The 22,954-nt window shown below is 40.4% G+C and overlaps 4 protein-coding genes across 4 annotated transcripts; 2 read left to right on the top strand and 2 right to left on the bottom strand.

The window, feature by feature from the left end:
* The first annotated feature begins 6,485 nt into the window (after positions 1–6,485).
* Positions 6,486–10,678, top strand: LOC137729358 (E3 ubiquitin protein ligase DRIP2-like). The gene is made up of 9 exons (XM_068468293.1): positions 6,486–6,813; positions 6,937–7,176; positions 7,965–8,064; positions 8,542–8,875; positions 9,024–9,466; positions 9,582–9,632; positions 9,843–9,915; positions 10,102–10,260; positions 10,396–10,678. Exons 2-9 carry the CDS (start codon positions 7,062–7,064, stop codon positions 10,465–10,467), a joined length of 1,347 nt encoding a protein of 448 aa, XP_068324394.1. The 5' UTR covers positions 6,486–6,813; positions 6,937–7,061; the 3' UTR covers positions 10,468–10,678.
* An 814-nt stretch (positions 10,679–11,492) lies between these two features.
* On the bottom strand, positions 11,493–13,244 carry LOC137729961 (PRA1 family protein F2-like). Its single transcript, XM_068469013.1, has one exon. It carries the CDS (start codon positions 13,045–13,047, stop codon positions 12,457–12,459), a length of 591 nt encoding a protein of 196 aa, XP_068325114.1. The 5' UTR covers positions 13,048–13,244; the 3' UTR covers positions 11,493–12,456.
* Positions 13,245–14,485: 1,241 nt separating this feature from the next.
* Positions 14,486–16,764, bottom strand: LOC137729889 (GABA transporter 1-like). The gene is made up of 7 exons (XM_068468939.1): positions 16,491–16,764; positions 16,290–16,412; positions 16,084–16,178; positions 15,783–15,969; positions 15,556–15,686; positions 15,172–15,387; positions 14,486–14,965 (listed from the first exon to the last, which is right to left on the bottom strand). Exons 1-7 carry the CDS (start codon positions 16,705–16,707, stop codon positions 14,558–14,560), a joined length of 1,377 nt encoding a protein of 458 aa, XP_068325040.1. The 5' UTR covers positions 16,708–16,764; the 3' UTR covers positions 14,486–14,557.
* A 2,323-nt stretch (positions 16,765–19,087) lies between these two features.
* On the top strand, positions 19,088–21,341 carry LOC137729714 (signal recognition particle 9 kDa protein). The gene is made up of 4 exons (XM_068468722.1): positions 19,088–19,258; positions 19,644–19,712; positions 20,740–20,833; positions 21,103–21,341. The coding sequence occupies exons 1-4, from the start codon at positions 19,187–19,189 to the stop codon at positions 21,177–21,179; spliced, it is 312 nt and encodes a 103-aa protein (XP_068324823.1). The 5' UTR covers positions 19,088–19,186; the 3' UTR covers positions 21,180–21,341.
* Positions 21,342–22,954: the final 1,613 nt, after the last annotated feature.

Here is a 22,954-nt window from a genome sequence, read left to right as displayed (position 1 = left end):
CGGCCTCAGCACTCGATCGAGAAACAGTTTTCTGTTTTTTTGAACTCCATGAAACCAGATTTGAACCAAGATAAATACAAAACCCCCCAGTTGAATGCCGAGTATCCGGATTCCCAGCATAGTCCGCATCTGAAAAAGCAGAAAGGTGGGTAGTACCTGGCTTGTAAAAGAGACCATGACTATGCGTCGCCTTCAAGTATCGTAGAATCCGTTTGACTGCCATCCAGTGAAGAGTTGTTGGAGCATGCATAAACTGGCATACTTGATTAACTGCATAAGATAAATCGGGACGAGTTATCGTTAAGTATTGTAGAGCATCGACAACACTACGATACATTTCTGGTTTATCAAACTGATCTCCAACATATGCACTGAGTTTTTGACCAGAAGACATGGGTGTAAAGATCGGTTTGGCATCAGTGAAATGTGTGCGTGACAATAAATCAAGAGCATACTTGGATTGACACAAATGCATTCGATTGCCATTGTACTTAACCTCTACACCCAAAAAATAATTAAGTAGTCCCAAATCCTTCATGGAAAACAAAGTACCCAGCTTTTGAATTAACTGAATGATGTGAGAAGAACTGTTGCCAGTAATCAGAATATCATCCACGTAGATGAGTAGGATAAGATACACCCCTTTTTGGTTGAACACAAACAAACTATAATCACAAGTTGATTCCTGAAAACCAAGTTGAAGCAGAAAATCTGAAAACCTCTGAAACCATGCCCTCGGAGCCTGTTTAAGACCGTAAATGCTCCGTTGAAGTTTACAAACATGATTGGGTAACTGTTGATCAACAAAACCCGACGGTTGACGCATGTAAACTTCTTCGTTCAAGAAACCATGCAGAAACGCATTTTGGACGTCAAGCTGCCTAACTTGCCAACCTTTGGAAACTGCAAGACTTAAAACAAGCCTAATGGTGCTGTGTTTAACCACAGGACTAAAAGTCTCATTATAATCCACACCAGCCTTCTGATGAAAACCATTTGCAACAAGGCGAGCCTTATAGCGCTCAAGTGTTCCATCTGCACGTCTTTTCAATTTGAACACCCATTTATTTGGGAGCAAATTCATCTTTGGATGAAACGGGACCAAACTCCACGTGCCACATTGTTGTAGTGCATTAAATTCCTGTACCATGGCATTTCTCCATTCCTGAGACTTGACAGCTTGACTGAAACAAGTCGGTTCAATTGGAAACTGGTCAACAGTTACATGCATAGCATATTTAGGGTTAGGTTTTTGGATGCCAGACTTTGATCGTGTAGTCATTCGATGGCCATTATTTTCTGACATCACTTGTACTGATTCCATGGATACCACAGCTTGTTCATGTGAAGATATGGGTGATGACAGAGGTAAGGCCGACACGGGTGTAGTCGGTGCGGTGGGTGGGACAGGTTGAAACTGTGTGGTGTTTGGAGGAAAGGATGACACGGGTGTAGTATAGGGTGGACTGGATGAGTCAATTGAAGGATTGGGGACAGGTTCAGACGGTGCAATGGAGGGTAAGAAAAGAATTTCATTAGAAGGACAATTTTGACGGAGAGGAATAACAGGTACATTAGGTGAGTGAGATAAAGGAGACGTGCTAATATCATCAAAATTAAATAATACCACAGGAGAGTTAAATGTACCTGAATCGACGACATTTTCTGAGGTAGATGTGAGTCCCTTAAAAGGGAAAGAGTCCTCATCGAATAGAACATGGCGAGACAAGTAAATTCGTCTTGTGGACAATTCCAAACATTTGTAGCCTTGGTGATTCAGTGAATAACCTAGGAAAACACAAGCTTTTGATTTTGGTTGCAGTTTATGTTGTGTGTATGGGACTAACCATGGAAAACATCGACAACCAAATACTTTCAACATGTCATACTTTGGAACTCTTTTAAACAACTTCTCATAAGGTGACATATTGGATAAAAGTTTTGTTGGCATGCGATTTATCAGGTACGTAGCGGTAGAACAAGCATCAAACCAAAATTGATTAGGAACGTGAGATTGAGAAAGCATAACTATACTGGTTTCAACAATATGGCGATGTTTCCTTTCTGCAAGTCCATTTTGTTCAGGATGTTTTGGGCAGGAAAAACGTTGTGAAATCCCACTGTCAGAAAGAAACTGTTGAAAAACACGACTTTTATATTCCCCCCCCTTCATCACATTGAAAGGTTTTAATGGCAAGATTAAACATGTTCTCGACAGTGGCTTTAAATTTTACAAATATCTCAAAAACTTCACTTTTATTTTTCATGGGAAAAATCCAAGAATACCTAGAGTAGTCATCCACAAACAACACATAGTAACGAAAATTTTCTTTAGAAATAACGGGAGAAGACCAGACATCAGAGTGCAAAAGTTCCAATGGAAACGTAGAAACAGACTCGGACAAATTGAAAGGTAACTTTTTACTCTTTCCTAAGGGACATGACTCACAAAAGCTTACATGAGGAGTACCATAAAGTGGTACTAGTTTTTTGGAAATTAAAAACTTAATTATTGAGTTGGCAGGATGACCAAGTCTAGCATGCCATTTTTGCACTGAACACCGTACCCCTACCAAGGCTGACATTGAAGACTGGAACCGTCCACTGCCATTTGGAAATGGGTATAACCCATTCTCACATCTCCCTCGGAAAAGCGTCTTCCGAGTCTTGAGGTCCTTAACAAGAAAAAAATATGGGAAGATTAGCAGGTAGCAATTGTTGTCTAAAGTAAACCTATGAGCAGATATGATGTTTTGAGAAGCAGTTGGGCAGTGAAGAACGTCATTCAAATCAAAAGAACAAGCTTTAGTATTTAGTTGTTGGGAACCAAAATGAGAAATAGTGATGCCAGAATCATTACCTACACCCCCAATAGTTTCATTACCAGTGTACTCTTTGGGATTAACCAAATTTTGAAGGTCAGGAGTGACATGTGCATTGGCACCATTCTCTAACAGCCAGGTACCATTGGATTGCTTGTTGAGAGTAATAGGCGAGGAGGACATGGCTGTGAGTTTGTGAGCAGGAATCCGACCTTCATAAGCAGAATTCATCCTTTGGAAGCAATCAAGCGCAGGATGACCTGGTTTGCCACATATTTGGCAAATAATACGCTCACCAGAAAAAGAGGATTTCTCACCATTAAACTGCTGGTTGCGCTGATTGGTGGGATTGCGAGGATTGTTGCCACGCTGATTTAACAGAGAAGCACGGGTAAAGGGAGACATTCCTCTTCCATTCCCACGCGATCGTCCACTGCCACGTCCTCTAGTGGCAACGAAGGCGTTGACAGGTGCAGGTTCAGCCAAGGAATTATTCTGATCCACCATTCGTCGTTCAGTTGTCAACAGAAGTGCCTCAAGAGTGGGATAGGTGATCGGGGTATCCCTAGCTTGAGCAGCACTTACTGTTATCTCAAATGCAGGTTCTAGATTGTTCAACACAATCTGCACGAGTTCATCATCACTGACCGGTTGACCCGCGAGAGCAAGATTATCAGCAATCGCATTCATGCGATCCAGATAATCCGCAACCAAAAGATTACCTTTCTTTGTCTGCAACAACTCATTCCGCAGGAACAAAATTCTGTTCTGAGAAGTGGAGGCATACCTTTGCTCTAAAGCTTCCCAAGTGGCACGCGCAGTTCTCTTGCTTGCCACAGTAGCTAAAACAGACGCTGTCAAGGAGCTATTTATCCAACTCAAGATCATTTGATCTTGTTGAATCCACGCACTGTATGCAGGATTGACAGTGGTAGCACCATGCAAGTTTTTTGGAGAGCACACCAAAGTACCATCAACATACCCCATCAGATCTCTACTTTTGAGAATTGGGAGAATTTGAGCCAACCACAGTGGGTAGTTGGTTCTGTCAAGCTTGATATTAACAATAGTGGAAAACAGATGAAACTGATTGGTGGTAGGTGGGTTGGTGGAAGAACTGGCATTGTTTTCAGCCATTGAAACGTGGGGGAAAAAAAAAAACAAACAGGATTTAGTCGTTAGACTATGAGAGGCTCAATACCATGAAAGAATTTCTGATATCAATTTTAATACTTCAAAATCCCTTACTACAGGCCTTATGGGAAGGCTTTGATATATACACCACACCAACAACTTTACAGCATGCACACACACATGTCGCAGCACAATCTATACACCTTTACACATTAAACTACTAGGTCACAGCACACACACATGCAGCAGCACCATCTGCTGTCTTCTGACAGCACACATGGGAAAGAAGCTTTAACAGTAACCAAGCACGCATGGATTCCTTTCCCTGCTGTTCATGAGTCAGCAAATGCTTGCTGTGCTGTCTGTACAGATTGGCCTGCTGTCCTTCTTCCAATACTTGGGTTAACAAGAACAGCTTGAGCACTTCGTCTAACATTAATTACTTGTAGTTATCAATTCAAAAGACTGAATAAAGTTTAATGTTGTGATTCTGTTGGCATCATTCAGATTATCAAAATGTCGATAACATGTATGAGATTGTAAGAGGATTGTAACTAAACTTGTTAAAAGCGTCGTTTAGTTTCGCACTCCGAATCATACGTTCAATTTCCTCTCATTCAGTATTGCTTATATGTAAATATCTTTTACATGTTCAATCCTAGAAGGAGCATGCCGCGCGTGACTAACATGTTTTACATGTTCTTCAACTAATGTTGTGCTGCCTATACAGGTGGCATTTCATTCCCATTTGAATAAGTACTCGTTGAACTGTGTACTTAAAAATTGGTCTAGAAATTCATCAACCCTGCTGTAGCTCTACGTCAACTGTTCGATAAAAAACACGCGTCTTACACACCCCTTTGTGTATCTTTAATTTACATCAGTCGGACCGAAGAATTTCTCTGTGAAGCAAGTGTCATGCAACTGTGAACACGAAAAATTCCTGAAACAAGAAACAAGAATACGTGTACAAAATATATTTTTTTTGTTTGTATTGATTTTGGGGTTACAATCTCTTTGTAATTTGATCCTCTGATTCTATCTTCGTAGGGTGTAGGTTTGTGGATGAGCTGTTGATCCAAAGGGCCGTTGGGGCTTGATCTAGGGATGAACAGTTGATGAACGGATCTTCAAGAGCTTTTGGGCTTGATCTTGAAGGCTGGGTGTATGGATTTCTTCAAGGGGCCGTCGGGGCTTGATCTTGAGGGTTGATGGATGAGCGGATCTTCAAGGGCTTTTGGGCCTAATCTTGAAGACTGAGTGTATGGATTCCTTCAAGAGGCCGTCGGGGCTTGATCTTGAGGGTTGATGGATGAGCGGATCTTCAAGGGCTTTTGGGCCTAATCTTGAAGACTGATTGGATGTGTGGATTTGTTGAGGTTGTTGATCCAAAGGGCCGTTGGGGCTTGATCTTAGGACGAACGGATGATGAACACTTTCTTCAAGGGGCCGTCGGGGCTTGATCTTGAGTCGGCGGAAGTTCTTCAAGGGCCGTTGGGGCTTGACCTTTGAAGGAGGATTTGACGAAGAACGAAGAGTGTTTTCTTGATCCTTCGGGATTTGCTTGAGAGCTTTAGAGTTTCGAGGCTTCAAGGTTTTGGTGTGATGTAAATTCCCTTCTTTCTTTCTCTTCTTCCTTTCTTTCTTTCTTCCTTCTTCCTCCCCCCCAAAAATGAATGCCTTGGCCTCCTATTTATAGAATTCCAAAACTTGATTTTTGGATTTAAATAATCAGATGAAATAAATCATTTCTGCCAGGTATTGACACGTGTCCTATTTGATGACTTTTCCAATTTATTTCGATTTTTCGTTGAGTCACACGCTACATGTAAAATTTATGTGACACGTGAGCGTTGAAATTTTAATTATTGGTTAACATTCATTTCACCGAAATTTCGATGTCTACAGCAACTTCTGAAACCAAAAACTACCCAACCACCGGCCTACGACGGCCGACCGATGCTAATGCAATAAGGGTAGTGTTATTCACACACATTTTTTATCTTTCGCACATCCTTGTAATTTTTATCTCAATCCAAGAATAGAAACTTAAGAAAAATATGTGACAGATAAAAATAAGTAAATGGATAACACAACCTCTTAGAGAAATACTAACAAAGAGTTGTATGGCAACAGCTGAAATGGTCCCATAGTATAATTTTAATGGCTTTCTAAAGAGCCCAAGAGATTCCACCTGGCATTTCTTTTTGACTTGTTATATATTCCATTCCACGTACGGGTTGAGAGATTTGGTTTTATACCTTTGCACATTAATTTCACTACGCGGTAAAAAGTAAAAAGTAAAAGTAAAAAGGTGGAAAACGCGATTCGAAGTTGCAACGTGGGAACAAAGTCTGAGTTTGAAGTAACTTTGAATCAGTTCGATCCGTACGTGAAAATCTTTGTTATTTTATTTTCTATTTTTATTTCATAAATTAAAATCCAAATAAACAAAAATAAATAAAAATACGAAAATGGGTTAAATGATGCACATGTGGACACAAAATAAGACTCGCCGTCGGGCGCACTTTAACCCAGTACGCACCCACCGGCGTACATTAGTGTGGCTCCCCCCTATCTGGAACCCAACCTGGTCTTTAAATTCAATTTTTTTTTATTGTTTTCCGAATAAGAAAATAAAATTAAATCAGAGAAGATAAAAATAAAAAAGGAAAGAAACTTCATGCTCTTTTATGACGAAGAGCGAGCCTCCGATTCAGATCAGTAATCCTTGACCTTCTGTTGGAATCCATCAAAACCCACGTCGAATCCTCAGAAATCGATCGAACCCCATCTCGCAAATCTCACTTTCCCACCAACCAAACAAGCTCAATCTTCCTCGCAGCTTCAAGCGGAGGTATTAACAATCTATTTCTTGCTTTCTTCTACCTTTGGATTTTGCTGGATTTTCCTCATCTTTTTCGCCTGCTTTTTTGTCCCGTTGATGTTCTGATTTTCGTGATTTTTGGGTCTAATGCAGGTGGATTTACAGAAATGGACGTAAATTTTGTGCGTGGGGCAACATGCAGTGTGTGAATACGTGGGAGAGTTCGGAATTTTGGAATTTATAGATTGGGACGAGTCGGAGGTTTTGTTGGGTCGGAGATGGCGAATCCGGTGGTGAGAGTGAGGAGGGAGACGATTGCAGCATGCATGACTTGTCCTCTCTGCGATAAGCTTTTCAGAGACGCCACCACCATATCTGAATGCCTTCACACGTGTGAGTTCTCCTTCCTCCCTAGTGACAGACTCTTCGTTTTTCCTGTTTCTGCCAAAAATTGGGTTTCTGATTCTGGAAATTTGAAGTGTGAAGCTGTGATTTTTATGGCGTTTTGGTGTTTTTGGTGATCTGGGTTGTTGGTATTTTGCATTTTTGGTATCGGGGTTTGGCTTGGTTTTGAGTGTTTTGCTGGTTTTGGGATGTGGGTTTTTGGGATTCCATGCTTTCCAAGACACTGTTTCCTTCCTCGATCTCTCTGTCTGTTTTTGTTTTACGACTCGAAGATCTGAGGGGAGCTTTGCCTGTTGGATTGGCCACCCATTTGATGAACAAGCAGAATCTTCTTTCGTTGACAAAGGGCAAATTGACATGCTTGTTGATAACTTCGAATGCTTGACTAAAAGGGATATAATTCCGACGTCTCTCTTGGAAGGTCTCTGCTTGCAGTGGCCTAAGTTGCATAACCGCTTTACATTAGTACAAGTTCATAGGATGGAATCCTAAGACTCTGTAATAAATGTATAGAGTTAGTGTCATGTGTTCTTGCAGGTAGAATTACAAACAAGCAATTATGTTTAAATTAATTTTAGCTCATAAGCTGTCTTTTCTTTCCATTGATTAAGAATTTAGTGTACTTCATGCTGGGTTTTCTTTTGCTTATCAAATTAATTTCGGTGTGAAGTTTTTCTCCTGGAGTGCTCCTCCACCCTCCCTTTCATTTTATCGTAAGTTTCTTCAGTCTACAGTGTAGAGTAATTATGATTGATTTATTGTTTGAACTTCTCCAGTTTGCAGGAAGTGCATATATAATAAGATTTCAGACGAGGAACTGGAAGTCTGTCCAATATGCAACATAGACCTGGGTTGTGTTCCACTGGAGAAATTAAGGTTCCTATTTCTTCATTTACCACCGGATTAAGCAAATTAAGTACTTATATGGATTATAATATTGATGCAAATTTTGGAGAAGTTGGTTTTCCTTCATTTTTTCAAACAGAACCATTCAGTTTTCATTTTTATTCAAAATGCCATGGTTTATGCCATCAACATACAACCTCCCTGTATTAATTTATTGGCAAAGAACTGTCATTTGATAAGTAAGTTTATTGTGGGATGATGACAAATAGGAGGATGGTACAACACATGATATGCCTTGTAATTCTTTATGATCTTCTGTCTGTGTCCATGCAGTCGCATTTGCAACCATTCAACGTTCTTGATTTAATTGCAGATGATTTGTAGTTCTTCAGTCCTTGTGCCCTTGTCATGCAACTGTAAATTGTACTTATTGAGCAAGCGTGCACGTCCATTGTGCATTCTTTTAATCATGATATATTGATGTTTTTAGTTTACCTTGGTTATCAGGCCAGATCACAGCTTGCAAGATGTAAGGGCTAAGATTTTCCCTTTTAAAAGAAGAAAGGTTAGTGCACCTGAAGTTATGCCTTCAGTTACATTACCAGCAAGAAGAAAGGAGAGATCTCTCTCATCGTTGGTGGTCAACACTCCCAGAGTATCAACTCAAGCCACCATGACGGGAAGGAGAACTAAAGCTGTTGCGAGAAAGGCTTCTGCTTTACAGGCATCCAGTTTTTTGGTTGAGACACCTATTAAGAAAGAGGAAGGTTCTGCGGAAGATCACCTTGAGAGCAGCAGCTCACCTGAGGTCTCAAATAAGTCCGGTCAAAATAACAAGCAGGTAAAGTGATGGCCACATTCTGTCTTATCTAGCTTACCTTATATACATTCATTAAAACTGCCAACGAGGTTCTATTTCTTGATATTTATACTAATGTATTTGGATATATATACTAATGCATTTATTGCTCTCAAATTTGGTGCCCCAGAGTTCTTTTTCTGCTGAGACTAGGCAACCTGTATCCAATAAAGAAACTGAGAACGGCGGTGAACCATGGGAAGGGAAATTGGATCTCTGGAAACCGTTAAATTGTTTGGTTGAAGTTGCGAATAGGACCAAGTCTTTCAAATCCAACTCCCAAGGGTCTGAAAATAAAGTAGAACCGGTGCATGTCATTGCCAGTGAACCTCAGGTTCGCAAGTCCAAAAATAAGGAAAACAAACAGAAATCAAAAGTAGAGGGGGAAAAGAATAGTAATTATCCTACCTCTCCAGAAACAGTAAAACCTAAAAAGCTGCGTAGGATTCGACGAAAGAGGGAATCCTTTGGAGAATCAAGCATTTCACCCCAAGCTGTTCTGGATGCAGCCATTGGCAAACATGAAAGAAGAGCTGGTCCAATTTGGTTCTCACTCGTAGCTTCTGAAGATCAGTGAGAAACAACTTTAGATTTGAAAGATTCTCCCTCCATTTGGATTATTTAAAAAAATTTGCTTGACAAGTTGTTCTTCTGTCTATATACTGATTCTTTACATTAATGGTTTCAGGGAAGGAGATGAACCCTTGCCTCAACTTCCGACGAGTTACTTAAGAATAAAGTGAGTTCTTCTCTATGGCTTTAATGCATATTTGAATGCGTCATACGTCATAACATGCTAAAGTGCTCCATTCTGCAGTGCTATTTGTACATTCATAAACTCTTGTTTTGTTAAGATTTAATGAGATTTTAAAGATGCGAGAATTATTCTCTTATGGGAAAAATTCTTTAATTTGTCTCGTTTCTCTCATATTTGGTTCCTCTGTCACAGAGATGGAAGTGTGCCAGTCTCGTTCATCCACAAATATCTAATGATGAAACTAAATCTCACTAGTGAAGCCGAGGTAAGTGAATCCATTTTTGGTTTAGTTTGAAAAGACTACTGGAAAATCATTCCTTAAATAATTCATAGCAGCTGCTACATAGTACATCTCAAGCACCCAAATTGTTGATTTTCTTTGAAATATATAAATATTTCACTATGGATTACTTGCTTCCTTTGGTAACCATTCAGTTAACGTTTCTTTTAGGTTGAAATCAAATGTATGGGGCAACCAGTGGTTCCCACATTAGAGATGTATAATTTAGTTGATCTGTGGCTACAAACGGCATCACCTTCAGAACGAATTACAGCATCCATCGGGTCCTCTGCGAAAGATTTTGTGATGGTGCTGGCTTATTCCCGAAAGGTCTCAAACTCCTAACAGTTCACTCATCTTTGTTTCCCATAGAATTTGTGAGATGATCAAGAGGCAGTTTCTGATCCGGCATGTATGTTATGAGTATGTGTTGCAAACTTGCAATCACCATGTTGTCTACTGCAGCTGGCCACAGCAGGGTTAACGGGGACGAATGGACTACTGAAGAAACGCTCGCTCATCTTCCCCGCACGCTAGTGTGGCATGTTGTTCATGGCGAATGGCCATTGCAATGTATGTATTATACCTGATCCAATTTTCTTCTTGTTCAAATTTTTGGTTCGTCTTATGTAATGCAGAAGTTGTATAAACCCTACTGATCCAGAGTCTCAGGGCGCAGTTTGCTTGTCTGTAACACAATTCAAAGTACCAATACACTAATTTGGAAGAAAGGTCACTGGACTTGGTTATTTTTGAGTAAACTAGAGAATCCGTTCCCGAATTTTAACTTAAGTTTAAATTTGCGAATTTTAACTCAAGTATAAATTTGGTTTCCGAACTATAAATTCATTAATTTAGATTTTCGGTTGCTTTGCTTACATGGCACGTGACTTTCCAGCTTGGCTCTGAACACCTGGTTTGTACTAATTATAGGCTTCTCCTATTCATGCTGTAAAGGCTGCAACCTTTTTCTGCCTTGAGCATCTCTGAATCCTGAGTCCTGAGTCCTGAGTCCCGACTCCCGAGACGGCAGCAAACAAATATAAAGCAACATACATCCACATTGTTTTATAACGCCCCAAAGCATGATGTGCAGTGGATATTTTTTTAGTGTTATTCACCTTGCACACATTTTTTAAAATTTTTGACAGTTCAATTAAAAAAATTAACGATAATAAATTAGCAAGAATGTGAAAAATAAAAATAAATGTGTAAATAACATTTTTTTTTTAATACCTTCAATATTATCTATGCTAAAGGTGAACAAGTGGATTAAATTTCACAATAAGCTAGCTATAATAATTTGGATTGAATTATCTTTGAAGAGAATCAAATCTAAAATCTCTCACTTATAAGAGTGACATGTATCAGGGTTTTAAACCGTTAATTTTTTTACTTCTTTACTAAATAGAAAACACGGTGGATCTTGACCCTCCATTGGCGAGTGCATTCTATACATTGGCGCATGATATAATTTCATATATTTTCCTACCGTTGAATTTCCATATGATAAGAGTTTTCGCAATCGATACGTTAATAATTCAATTATTTTTGTCATAGAATAGAGTTATCTTACCCTACAAAAACAATTCCACAACAATGTGTTAAAAGACAACCAGAAGAGCATGCTTAGCTCCCCGTCCGGCCTTCAACGTCCATCACACGGGCCCTATGGCAGTCTCAAGTATCTATTAACACAAGGTAAATTGAGTAGCAACATATATTGGGTAGACATTGCCATTAAACTGAGGAGTGAGAACAATTATGTCAAAACCTCTCAACTATTGGCTTATGGGGTTGAGCAATCGACAGTTGAAATGCGCCAATGGCGAAAGCCGATAGCAACACATTGCAATGGAAGAAACTTACCATAAACACCGACTAATGCACTTGCAAGAAAACAAAATCAAAACCAAAAGTAATATGCCACGGAAGAACACAATTTGGCGTTTTACATGGAACGAGTAGCCAAGAAATGGTACAAAGGTGGATGGTTGACGAAGGTAAATATCAAGCTATCAACACTCAAATGCAAACGGCGGCAACACATCCAAATGCAAGAAACTTACAACTAATATGCCACAAACAACACTGCTTGGCACATACATAAGCAAAAACTCATTAAAACTCAAAGTTTTCAAACCATTTTCATTACTTTTCTTTACATAATATGCGCATAAACTGTAAGAACTTCGATTATAAACTCGAAGAGATTAACGGCCTTACTCCAATAACAATGTTTCCATTCTTTCAACAACCACACTTGAAATCAACACTAGATATTGGCAGAAACCAGAGCAATCCGATACGTGCTTAAATAAAGTATAAAAGAAAACCTCTATAGGGTCATAAATTCACACTACATTTACAAAAATGAAATCCCAAAAAATAAGCAGCCGAATTCGAAAGCTAAAAGCGAAGAATTTAGCTCAAGATTGAATGAAATGTTACCTAAAAGTAGACCTAAAGACAGAAACTTTCTTCTGCCCAGAAAGGATTCAATGGCACCCAGCATCTTCCAATTGGCTAAATGCCGCTGTACCGAGTCCGCGGGGGACTGCCCACAACCGAGAGCAACCCACCTTCGGCAGCTTCCTGCTCGTCGGCATACAAATCCTCCGTTCCCCTAAACGCCGCGTGCAACCCAACTATCGCGGCCCCAATCAGAATCGACACCAGCACGTTCAGCCACACGTGCGTGAAAACCAGAGCCACGACGGTGACGACGGCGAGAATCCCCAAAACGACGCGGTCGTCGACGATTCGATGGAAAATTACGAGCGGTTCGTCGCGGAAGAAGTAGAGAAAGAACCAGGCGATGAAGACGAAGAGGAAGACGATGAGGGAGACGGGGTGCCAGAGGAGGCTGAGGAAGAGGACAAAGAGGACGAGCATCGTGTAGTTTACTCTGAAGTGGCCGAGGTTGCGCTTGATTCGGACGGTGGCTTCGCCGAAGGTGTAGGGGCGCGTGAAGCTGGAGAGGGGCTGGACGAGCTCGAGCCATGGGCGGCGCGTGGCGAAGAAGGACTGGGTCGTGGTTCTGGCGCGTGAGAAGGGTTCGGGCGAGGCGGTGGTGGGAGGATGTGTGCCGTAGTGCGGTGGCGAATCTAAAGACATTTGGAGCTGGAAGAATTGAGCTTTGTGGAGGACTTGAGGTTGAAGATGGAGCTATCTGAGCTGAACTGAAACCCTAGGAGAGAGAAAATGGTGATCGGAACAGTACAGAGAGGGAGGGAGGGAGGTTTCTGTAATTCTGTGTGAGACTGTTGTGGTGGTCTGATATTTTGTGCTTTGGGGAATGTGGGCCTGCCAAATGCGTCTTTACGTCGTTTTTGTATCATATTCGTTATTAGTTGGTCGTTTTGGATAAATGGATCATGAAAGAAATTATCATATCAATTTTTAACAGATATTTCGATAACTATCCGACTTATTAACAAGTTCTTAACATGTGTCTGGATAAGAACCTTACTTATTAATAGGTTAATCCAAATTTTATTATTTTTATATTATTTCGTGTCAAATTTACGTGTGATGAAAAAAGGAACTGGATCCTTTCCGGATCCAAATGAACTGAGCATACTCATCAAATAATCTGGATCATTGAAATTTAATTCAATAGTTACAAACATAAGGCATTTTAAAAATTATAATAGTTATAGTCGTTATATCAAATTTGAATAAAAAGTTGTGAGGTCATTGTGCATAAGAAATGCGTGATTTGATGGAAGGTCGTATTGGTATATTGGGACTAGGTGGACGTGTTGGAGCCTCGGCTATCCGGATCTTAAGGAACTGAGCCTACTCATCAAATGATCTGAACTATTGAAATATGATTCAACCGTTACAAACAGAAGATCTTTTAAAAATTATAATAATTATAATCGTTAGTTTATATTTAAATAAAAAGTTGAGAGGTCATTGTGCACAAGAAATGCGTGATTTGATGGAAGGTCGTATTGGTATATTTGGGACTAGGTGGACGTGTTGGAGCCTCGGCTTTGGTGACCACCGTTTGCTGAGTGGTCTATATAAGCTTTATTGGTGAAACAGGTGGCCTAAACAAGCCCAAACAAACAACTGGTCTACATTGCTTTTTGACCGACATGAGAAGATATATAAGCTTTTTGGCATTAAAGAATAAAATTGTGATTTGTCAAAATAGGATTGGATGGATACAAGAAATTTTTCAGTAAGCATTGATGTATATTATACGAGAAATTTTTTAGTATGTCAAAATAGAATTACCGGTTAGATTACTAATTATTGAATTTTTTGACCGCACATTAATCTTTCGTGGCCTAGTAGCAAAAGATTTGGGCTAAATCACATAACGATTAATTATAACAAATTAGTGTTTAATTCGTCATTAATTAATTTTGAAATCAAGACCTCTCATAAATTTGGGACCTTCGGCTAAAGAACATAGTCACAAGTTATTAATACTCTTATTTGTTGCTTAAATGACATCCTTTCATTTATATGTCATCAATATGGCCTTCATAGAAGCAAAAAATGGGCAATTGAATGTTACGTACAGAGCTATACCAAAAAATGAGCGAATGGTGAAAGAATACGTAACTTTAGAGTTGTGTTTGTGCACTTATTGATGTCATGAAATATTGTGTTACATATCATGAAAGAATTGGTAAGTCTTGACATCTTCCACAATAAACTTGACAGCACCAACGCAGCCCAAAACTGCCACAACAGAGAACCAAGCAACCAATGCAAAGTTGAGAAGCAGCAAAGAAAGGTACATTTTGGTGTTTTGGGTCTGCCTTCGTCTTCTAGCTTTTAAATATGCCAATGCAGGGAACACAAAGTCCAATGGTGTGAACCCAATTGCTCCACAGATTGACACAAAGTCCCCAAAGAAAGGCACGGCTGCTGCAACAAGAGTGATCAGAACCATATAAATCGAGGTGAAAACAAGCCGAATTAGGGTTTTTCGGAGCCAGAAATGACTGGTGCTGGTGGTTTTGTGCGACAGGAGTCCCTCCTCAAAGTAGGCATATGTTGGCCTGCAATATATCTAACAACATGAAATGCAAAAACTGCATCAGAAGAGAATCCCAAGTTGTGGAAAATGGTGTGTTGGGGATTTACGCTGCGTCCGGATAAGAAGGAAATAAACTTGGAATTTGGACAAAGAAAAACCCGGGTTAAGAAACTTTTAACTCTTGAATTTCCTCGTCCGAGCGCAAGGTTAGAACATATGACACGTAATATTAAGGGTACCTGAAAACATCCTGAAATTTGTATGACAGCAAAAAGATTGGCCATGACAATGGTCCATTGGGGAACAGTTAGAGAAGACAAGATGTAAGGTTGCACATGTGAGCCAAAAGCCCAGTACCCAGTGAAGGCCAACTGCCAGTAACTCAACACAATGACACCATATGCTGCTGATACACCTTTATACATGTTCTTCTTTGCAGGTTCTCTCACTGTATTCTGTATCGCAACATAATTCAAACTTTTCAATTACGAACTTTTAGTTAAACGTAGAACTAGAGCGACACTAAACAGACAATAGACGGAAACTGAAGTGCGGTTCATATATGTTAATCCTCTGTTTAGTGTCTCCCGGTAATCACTAAATACCGATAACTACAGATTGACCTGGATCTCCGGAAGCATTGCATCTCCAAAGGAAAAGGCAATTGCGCCAAGAGCGTTAAAGGCTCTGAAGGCCTTAGAAGATGAGCTTCCATCCAAACTGTAACTGACTGATTTTCTGTCAATCTTTTTCCCTAACAAGCAAGGAAAAAGAAATTACTAAACTCAAATGCCCAAAGAAATCCAAACTTGACAGATGATATTCATGTTGTGCGGTAGTAGGCTGCTACCGTTGTAAATTGTGACACCAATTGTTGTGCCAGCAAAGCCAATGGTGCTGAAAGTGCACAAGGCATTTACCCATCTCAGTGAGTGGATATCTGGCAGCTGAGAAAGCAAGAGCTCAAATGCCCCAAAGAAAATGATGAAGTGCTGCAGGGTTAAGCTACCTTCACTGTGATAATATTTGTATACAGCCTGCATAAAAGAATAAGCAATGTTATATGTAATTCCCTCTAGTTCAAACCGAGCCACCCAACGGGAAAGAACTACAACAACTTGGAATGAATGAGATGAGTTGAGTAATCAAACCTTAAGGCTGCTTCCAGCTGCAATCTGAATGGCTATATTATTGCCTATAGAGGCCAACTGTTGAAAAAATGCAATTGACCAATAACCCCAGAACCCTTCAACAAAAATAAATAAATAAATAAATAAACAAATAAATTATGAAATTGATTTGTAATTTCCATAACAAAATTAGGATATTGAGAAATTAAAAATTGCCTAAGTGGTACCAAAAATGCTTTTTGCCAGGTGGCGATAGGTGACGTGTTTCTTCCCATCCCATTTCCACAGAGAAGCAACGAGAAAGCTTGAATACCACGTGGCTAGTGTTGCTCCCACCAAACTGCACACCCCTACAAGTTACAACAATAATCAATCACTTGAGAATTTCGAACCGTCGAGATTCACAATCTGATAACATCATAAACTACCAAGAGGCCAGCCGAGAGAGGCCAAGGCGAAAGGCAGGGGTGCATAGGCGGCAGGGGTGGCAATCGTGGTGGCCACGTGGAAAGCGGCGTGCTTCCACGTGCCTTGACCATGTTTTGCTTCTTCTTCTTCTTCTTGTGCTACTTGCCTTTCATGATCCACCTCCACTTGTTCATCTTTCGGTGCTTCTGCTGTTGGATCCGGTGGTGGAAGTGACATTTTTGGGTGGCTTCAGAGTTTGAAGGCCTCTTCTGCTTTCATCGGTTGCTGATTTGTTGTGTACGATTGCTAATTTGCAAAGACACCTTCAGTTTAGTTAAATGTCTAAATAAGCTGCTTTTGACTTTTCCTTGTTGGGGTTGTAGGATGTGGACGCACGGAAACTTTGGGATTAGATTATTGCATCTCTTTGAAAATTACCATTAGGACAAATGTTGTGGGTACCCATTACTCATTTGAAAGAAAACTCTTGATTAAAATTCAACTTTAAACACATCAATATATTCACATTAGAAAGATAAAGAATTTAGTTAAGCCAAACGATGAGTTAATTATAATAATGTAATATTGAGGTTGTAGTTTACAAAAGTTAAATTTAAAACATCTTAGTTACAAGCGACATCAATAAGGATCCAATTAATTATTGCTTAAATTGCCATTTCTTTTCGATTTTCTTTTTATTTTATGAAATTTGTTTATTTGTGATCTGATTCTCCATAAATTATCCTTCATATAATGACTGTGACATCCCACATCGTCCAGGGGAGTGATCCTTAAGTGTATATTCTCATCTCTACCTAGCACGAGGCCTTTTGGGAGCTCACTAGCTTCGGGTTCCGTATGAACTCCGAAGTTAAGCGAGAAGGGGGCTAGAGCAATCCCATGATGGGTGATCCACTGGGAAGTTGCTCGTGAGTTCCCAAAAACAAAACTGTGAGGGAATGGTAAGCCCAAAGCGGACAATATCGTGCTACGGTGGTGGAGCGGGCCCGAGAAGTGATCCATCCCGGGCCGGGATGTGACAATTTGGTATCAGAGCCTTACCCTGGTTGCGTGTGTGCCGACAAGGACGTCGGGCCCCTAAGGGGGGTGGATTGTGATATCCTATATCGCCCAGGGGAGTGATCCTTAAGTGTATATTCCCATCTCTACCTAGCACGAGGCCTTTTGGGAGCTCACTAGCTTCGGGTTCCGTAGGAACTCCGAAGTTAAGCGAGAAGAGGGCTAGAGCAATCCCATAATGGGTGACCCACTGGGAAGTTGCTCGTGAGTTCCCAAAAACAAAACCGTGAGGGAATGATAAGCCCAAAGCGGACAATATCGTGCTACGGTGGTGGAGCGGGCCCGAGAAGTGATCCATCCCGGGCCGGGATGTGACAATTTGGTATCAGAGCCTTACCCTGGTTGCGTGTGTACCGACAAGGACGTCGGGCCCCTAAGGGGGGTGGATTGTGATATCCTATATCGCCCAGGGGAGTGATCCTTAAGTGTATATTCCCATCTCTACCTAGCACGAGGCCTTTTGGGAGCTCACTAGCTTCGGGTTCCGTAGGAACTCCGAAGTTAAGCGAGAAGGGGGCTAGAACAATCCCATAATGGGTGACTCACTGGGAAGTTGCTCGTGAGTTCCCAAAAACAAAACCGTGAGGGAATGGTAAGCCCAAAGCGGACAATATCGTGTTACGGTGGTGGAGCGGGCCCGAGAAGTGATCCATCCCGGGCCGGGATGTGACAATTTGGTATCAGAGCCTTACCCTGGTTGCATGTGTGCCGACGAGGACGTCGGGCCCCTAAGGGGGGTGGATTGTGATATCCCATATCGCCCAGGGGAGTGATCCTTAAGTGTATATTCCCATCTCTACCTAGCACGAGGCCTTTTGGGAGCTCACTAGCTTCGGGTTCCGTAGGAACTCCGAAGTTAAGCGAGAAGAGGGCTAGAGCAATCCCATAATGGGTGACCCACTGGGAAGTTGCTCGTGAGTTCCCAAAAACAAAACCGTGAGGGAATGGTAAGCCCAAAGCAGACAATATCGTGCTACGGTGGTGGAGCGGGCCCGGGAAGTGATCCGCCCCGGGCCGGGATGTGATAATGACAGATTAACTATATAGTCTATATTTTACATCCTTCATATTTGAGGTGATTTTTAAAATAGATCACGTGATTCTCATTTTTTCACATTGAACCCTAAAATTTAAAATTGTACCAACCCACACCTTTTGTTTCTTTAAACATCTAATTATCGATAAATTACCAAATTTTTTGTTTGTTAATGTGATGCAAGTGTGACTTGCACATTAACTCATATAACAGTCTCAAACTCACCACCTCATCAATTTAATGAATTTTTCATACAATCAACCAAACTAAAGACACAAATCGATACAACGTCAATACCCTTAAGGTACAATAAGGGAATAAAATTTCATGGCTCATTTTGTTAATCACTCGAAACATGGAGGGTTCAAAATGCAAAAAACCCAACAACGACATACCCGCCCCGACCCGGCTGCTTCCCTAGTCACGCGCTCAAAAGCGGGACGGGCAGTGCCAATCCAACAGGCCCAAATTGCCCCCCCAACGGACTTTCAAAAATCCAAAAAGGCCCATATCCTATAAGCAAACGCCCACCTCCTCCGCCGCGCTACCTCTTCTCCGCATAGAATTCGCGTTAATCTCAGAACCCCAATCCCCGAAGAAATGGTTTACATAACTTCTTGGGACGAGTTCGTCGAGCGATCCGTCCAGCTTTTCCGCGCCGATCCCGAATCTGTACGTTACTCGATTTCCTTTTTCTCTTGTTTTATGTTTGGCTTCCGAGAAAATTAAAGAAAATCGAATGAAGTTAGCGATAGTTCTTGATTGCAGCGTGAAAATACTTTGTTTCAAATAGTTGAGTTAGGGCACAGCGGACTGGTAGATTTTAGTTTATTTCTTGGTGCCCCAGTATTCCAGTGCATGAAAACCCTAGTCTACAATGGTATAATTGTTTTTTCTCGTCGTAATTTTCTTCACAAAACCAGATTATTTTCTTCTAATTTCAATTATTGCTGTTTTAATTACGTTTTGCGAACAAGAATTAGGCGGTCTGAATTGTTTTGTTAGACTGATGTTTAAGTGTTTCTAACACTTGTGATGGATCTGTTTGTTGATGCAGACTCGTTACGTGATGAAGTACCGGCATTGCGAGGGGAAATTGGTTCTCAAAGTCACCGATAATAAAGAGGTACTGATTTGATTATATCATGTGGTGGTGAATCTTTTGCTCATTGTACTTGTTGTGTTTAAGAACATCAAGTAGTTCTAAGCATTTGGTGTTATGCGTTTAGAGATCCGTAGTCTGTGCGTAGAACTTTGGATTATGATTTTTCATTGGTTGTTTTTATATGCATGCTTCTACATAACTTATCGAGGTGTTTAGTCTTCGAAGGAGTTCTTCATACATCATCTCTGTAGCTTGTTTTGTACCATTTTGAAGAATGTAAAGGCTAGATTATTTTATGTGTTCCGGGTGTTGCTCGTAAGGCCTTAAGAGAATTTGGATTTCTGTGAGATGTTAGGTGCACAAACTTGTTTTTTGTTTAGACTAGTGTGGTTGCATTGGGGCTTCTTCTTTGGGAACTTAGGTAGTCTTCCAGTTGTGGCAGAAATACCTAGATCAGCTTCCTTGGCCTCTGTTTGTAGATTACACAAATCTGCGAATGCCACCTAATCCATTTCAAACTGTTCTGTCATACATGGAGTGATACTCGTAGGGTTTCATCTGGGACAACTTTTCTGAACATAATGTAAAAAAGTACTTCTAGGAACCCTTTTCATGCCATATTGTTCCCAAATTGAACTTGGGAATGTCGTTAATTGAAGTCTTGCACGTCTTATCACGATAGTGCATGGCAATATGTTTCCTTTTTCTCCTATCTTACCTTTTGCCACCTTCATTTTGTTGGTGGAGAAATCCTAATTGCAGAAGTCCCAGCTGAAATTTGACTTGATTAAGGTCGTCTTTAATGCATTTTAGGACTACAAAAAATCACTATGCGTTACTTATAGGTAGAGCAGACTATAAAATCTTCATGTCCTGTAATGAAAACTTGGACTGAAATTTCTCTTTTATGGCTTACTAGAAACTTGGGATGTTGTCGTTAAAACTCAAATTTTCAGATTCAAGAAAATGGGTGCATATCATTTACATCATCGCCGATAACATGCATTTGTCTGATTTACTCATGTGATGGATCCTTTTGCATTGGCAGTGTCTGAAATTCAAAACAGACCAGGCACAAGACGCTAAGAAGATGGAGAAACTCAACAACATATTCTTCACTTTGATGTCTCGAGGTCCTGAAGGTAGTATCCGTATTCAAGCCTAAATTAAAAAAAAAAAAAAATACGAAAAGGTTTTGGTACAACTGTAGGTCCCAATGTGTTTGAAGACGAAACGGTGGGGGTAGCTGCCTTTTACCGAAGGTTCCTTTCACTAATTACAAAGGAGCTTTCTGGATGTTGAAAAACATGTTCCAAATGCAATGAAATTCCCTTTCTTAAATTTGTTTCCAGTTTGGCCTTGATGTGAGTAAAACTAATTCACCTTTTCCTCTTGTTTTTCTTTTGAACAGCGGACCCATCAGAAGTTACTGGGAAAGACCAGATGGACGCACAGCCAAACAAGAAAGGACGGGGAAGAAAACAATAGTCGTGTCGGCGTAATTAGGTTGTTTTTAGGACTGATCTTACAGGGAACCATGGATTACTACTCGGAATAAATATCCTACAACTCTGAAACAGTTATTTTTTGTGTAACTACAAAAATTGTCTTGATATTTTCGAAATGGTTACAGAAGATTGTGGTTCTCTACTTCCCCGATTTTCGCTTTCGATTTCATTTTATATATAAGGATTTTGACGACTTGAACTGGTGTTGTCTAGCCCGACATCTTGTGGAATAGTATCAATGACTCCTAGTTATATTTCAAGAGTTAAATAACTGACCCAATTGTAAGTCCTTAACTGCCCTCAACTGCAATGAAGATCGATCTGATGGACCTAAGAACCATCTTTGTGGAATAGTTATGAGATGTAACTACCTGGTCGATTGGCGAATTGCAACCAATCGATCTGTCACTCACATGCCGTAAGATTTGTCTTAGGATAATATAATTGTTCTTCTTCAGTCGAAAGAAACCTGTCCAAGTGTTGAGTTTTCTTGCAAGTGGCATTTTACCACAATAGTGCAATGATGTTGAGCCTTTGCATGACGGGTATCATGTCGGTGACTAATTTAACTTCTAATATAATAAAATCTATCGTTTGACCAAAAAAAAAAATATTGAGTTTTCTTTGATATAATCAGAATGGTAGAATGGGCCGCACTCGCTCGCGTTTAATCCAACGAGATCCAACAGGGTTTGCAAACTCCTCATAACATGTCAAGCCATTTATCATTGTGCACGAGACCCTAGATTCGATTATCCCTCCCTTCCTTCTGTGCGGTGGCTTGTATGAAAAATGAATTTGAGAGGAGGCATGCGAATTGAGGAAGAGGTCTAGAGCGTAGACCAAAACAAAAGATAACGTGTTTTCCACTTTGCCAATCTAATGATATCCGTACAGTTCATTACCAGATCCCAATGCACTCCTGGCCGTCTTTCCTTCTTTTTACTTTATTTTTTGGCCATGAAGAAAAAGGTAAAGGTGTAAACTGAATCCATGCATGTGCCACAAAAGCTTGTGAGATATTGCTCTCTCTCTCTCTCTCTCTCTCTCTCTCTCTCCGCGCCTTTCATTGGCCCCAAAACACAGATGGTGTGTTAGTAATCAGAGAGAACAAACCAAAGCAATTGGGGGGTTTTGGGGAAGCAAATATTCTTCAAAGTTAAAAGAGACAGACCAGATGGACGCTGGGACAGAATGTCTTGTGGACAAAGTGGATTGGTTAATTCTCTTCATAAATTATTTTAACGCGTAAATATGAAATACCGTCGTAGTGTATAATCTATTCAGTTATGTTATAGGTGCAATTGGGTTCTTAATGTTGTACCGTGAAGCATAAACACGTGCATTGTTTACCACATTATCGTACCGTATGACGTGTTCCGGTACCGTTACAAGTTCATGGATTGAACGTCGGTTTTCAAGGAGCCTGATTCTCATGCAGACGTGAGCTGGAAGGGGTTGATTCTTCAATCCAGCAACAAGAACGAATCGTTAGATTGTAGAAGAGTGAGAGAGAAGCAATGCAAGCTTCCTTAACTTTTGCATTCGGAATAATTCTTCTCTTCACCTACACAGGTAAGCAATGCACATTGGGGAACTTTTTGAACTTCGCACGTAAACCAACATTCTCAGGTTCTATAGAGGAATGGGGTTTTACCGTTGAACCTGTTACTGTTAGCAGGAGTAGTAACCTAACTCCTGTAAGCCTTATAACGTTTGTTAACTTCCCCATTTAGGACAACTCTATACACCTCG

Source organism: Pyrus communis, chromosome 3 (genome assembly GCF_963583255.1).
Source record: "Pyrus communis chromosome 3, drPyrComm1.1, whole genome shotgun sequence".
NCBI classification, from domain to species: domain Eukaryota; kingdom Viridiplantae; phylum Streptophyta; class Magnoliopsida; order Rosales; family Rosaceae; genus Pyrus; species Pyrus communis.
The sequence above is the reverse complement of the archived record's forward strand: the minus strand, read 5'-3'. Positions and strand labels throughout refer to the sequence as shown.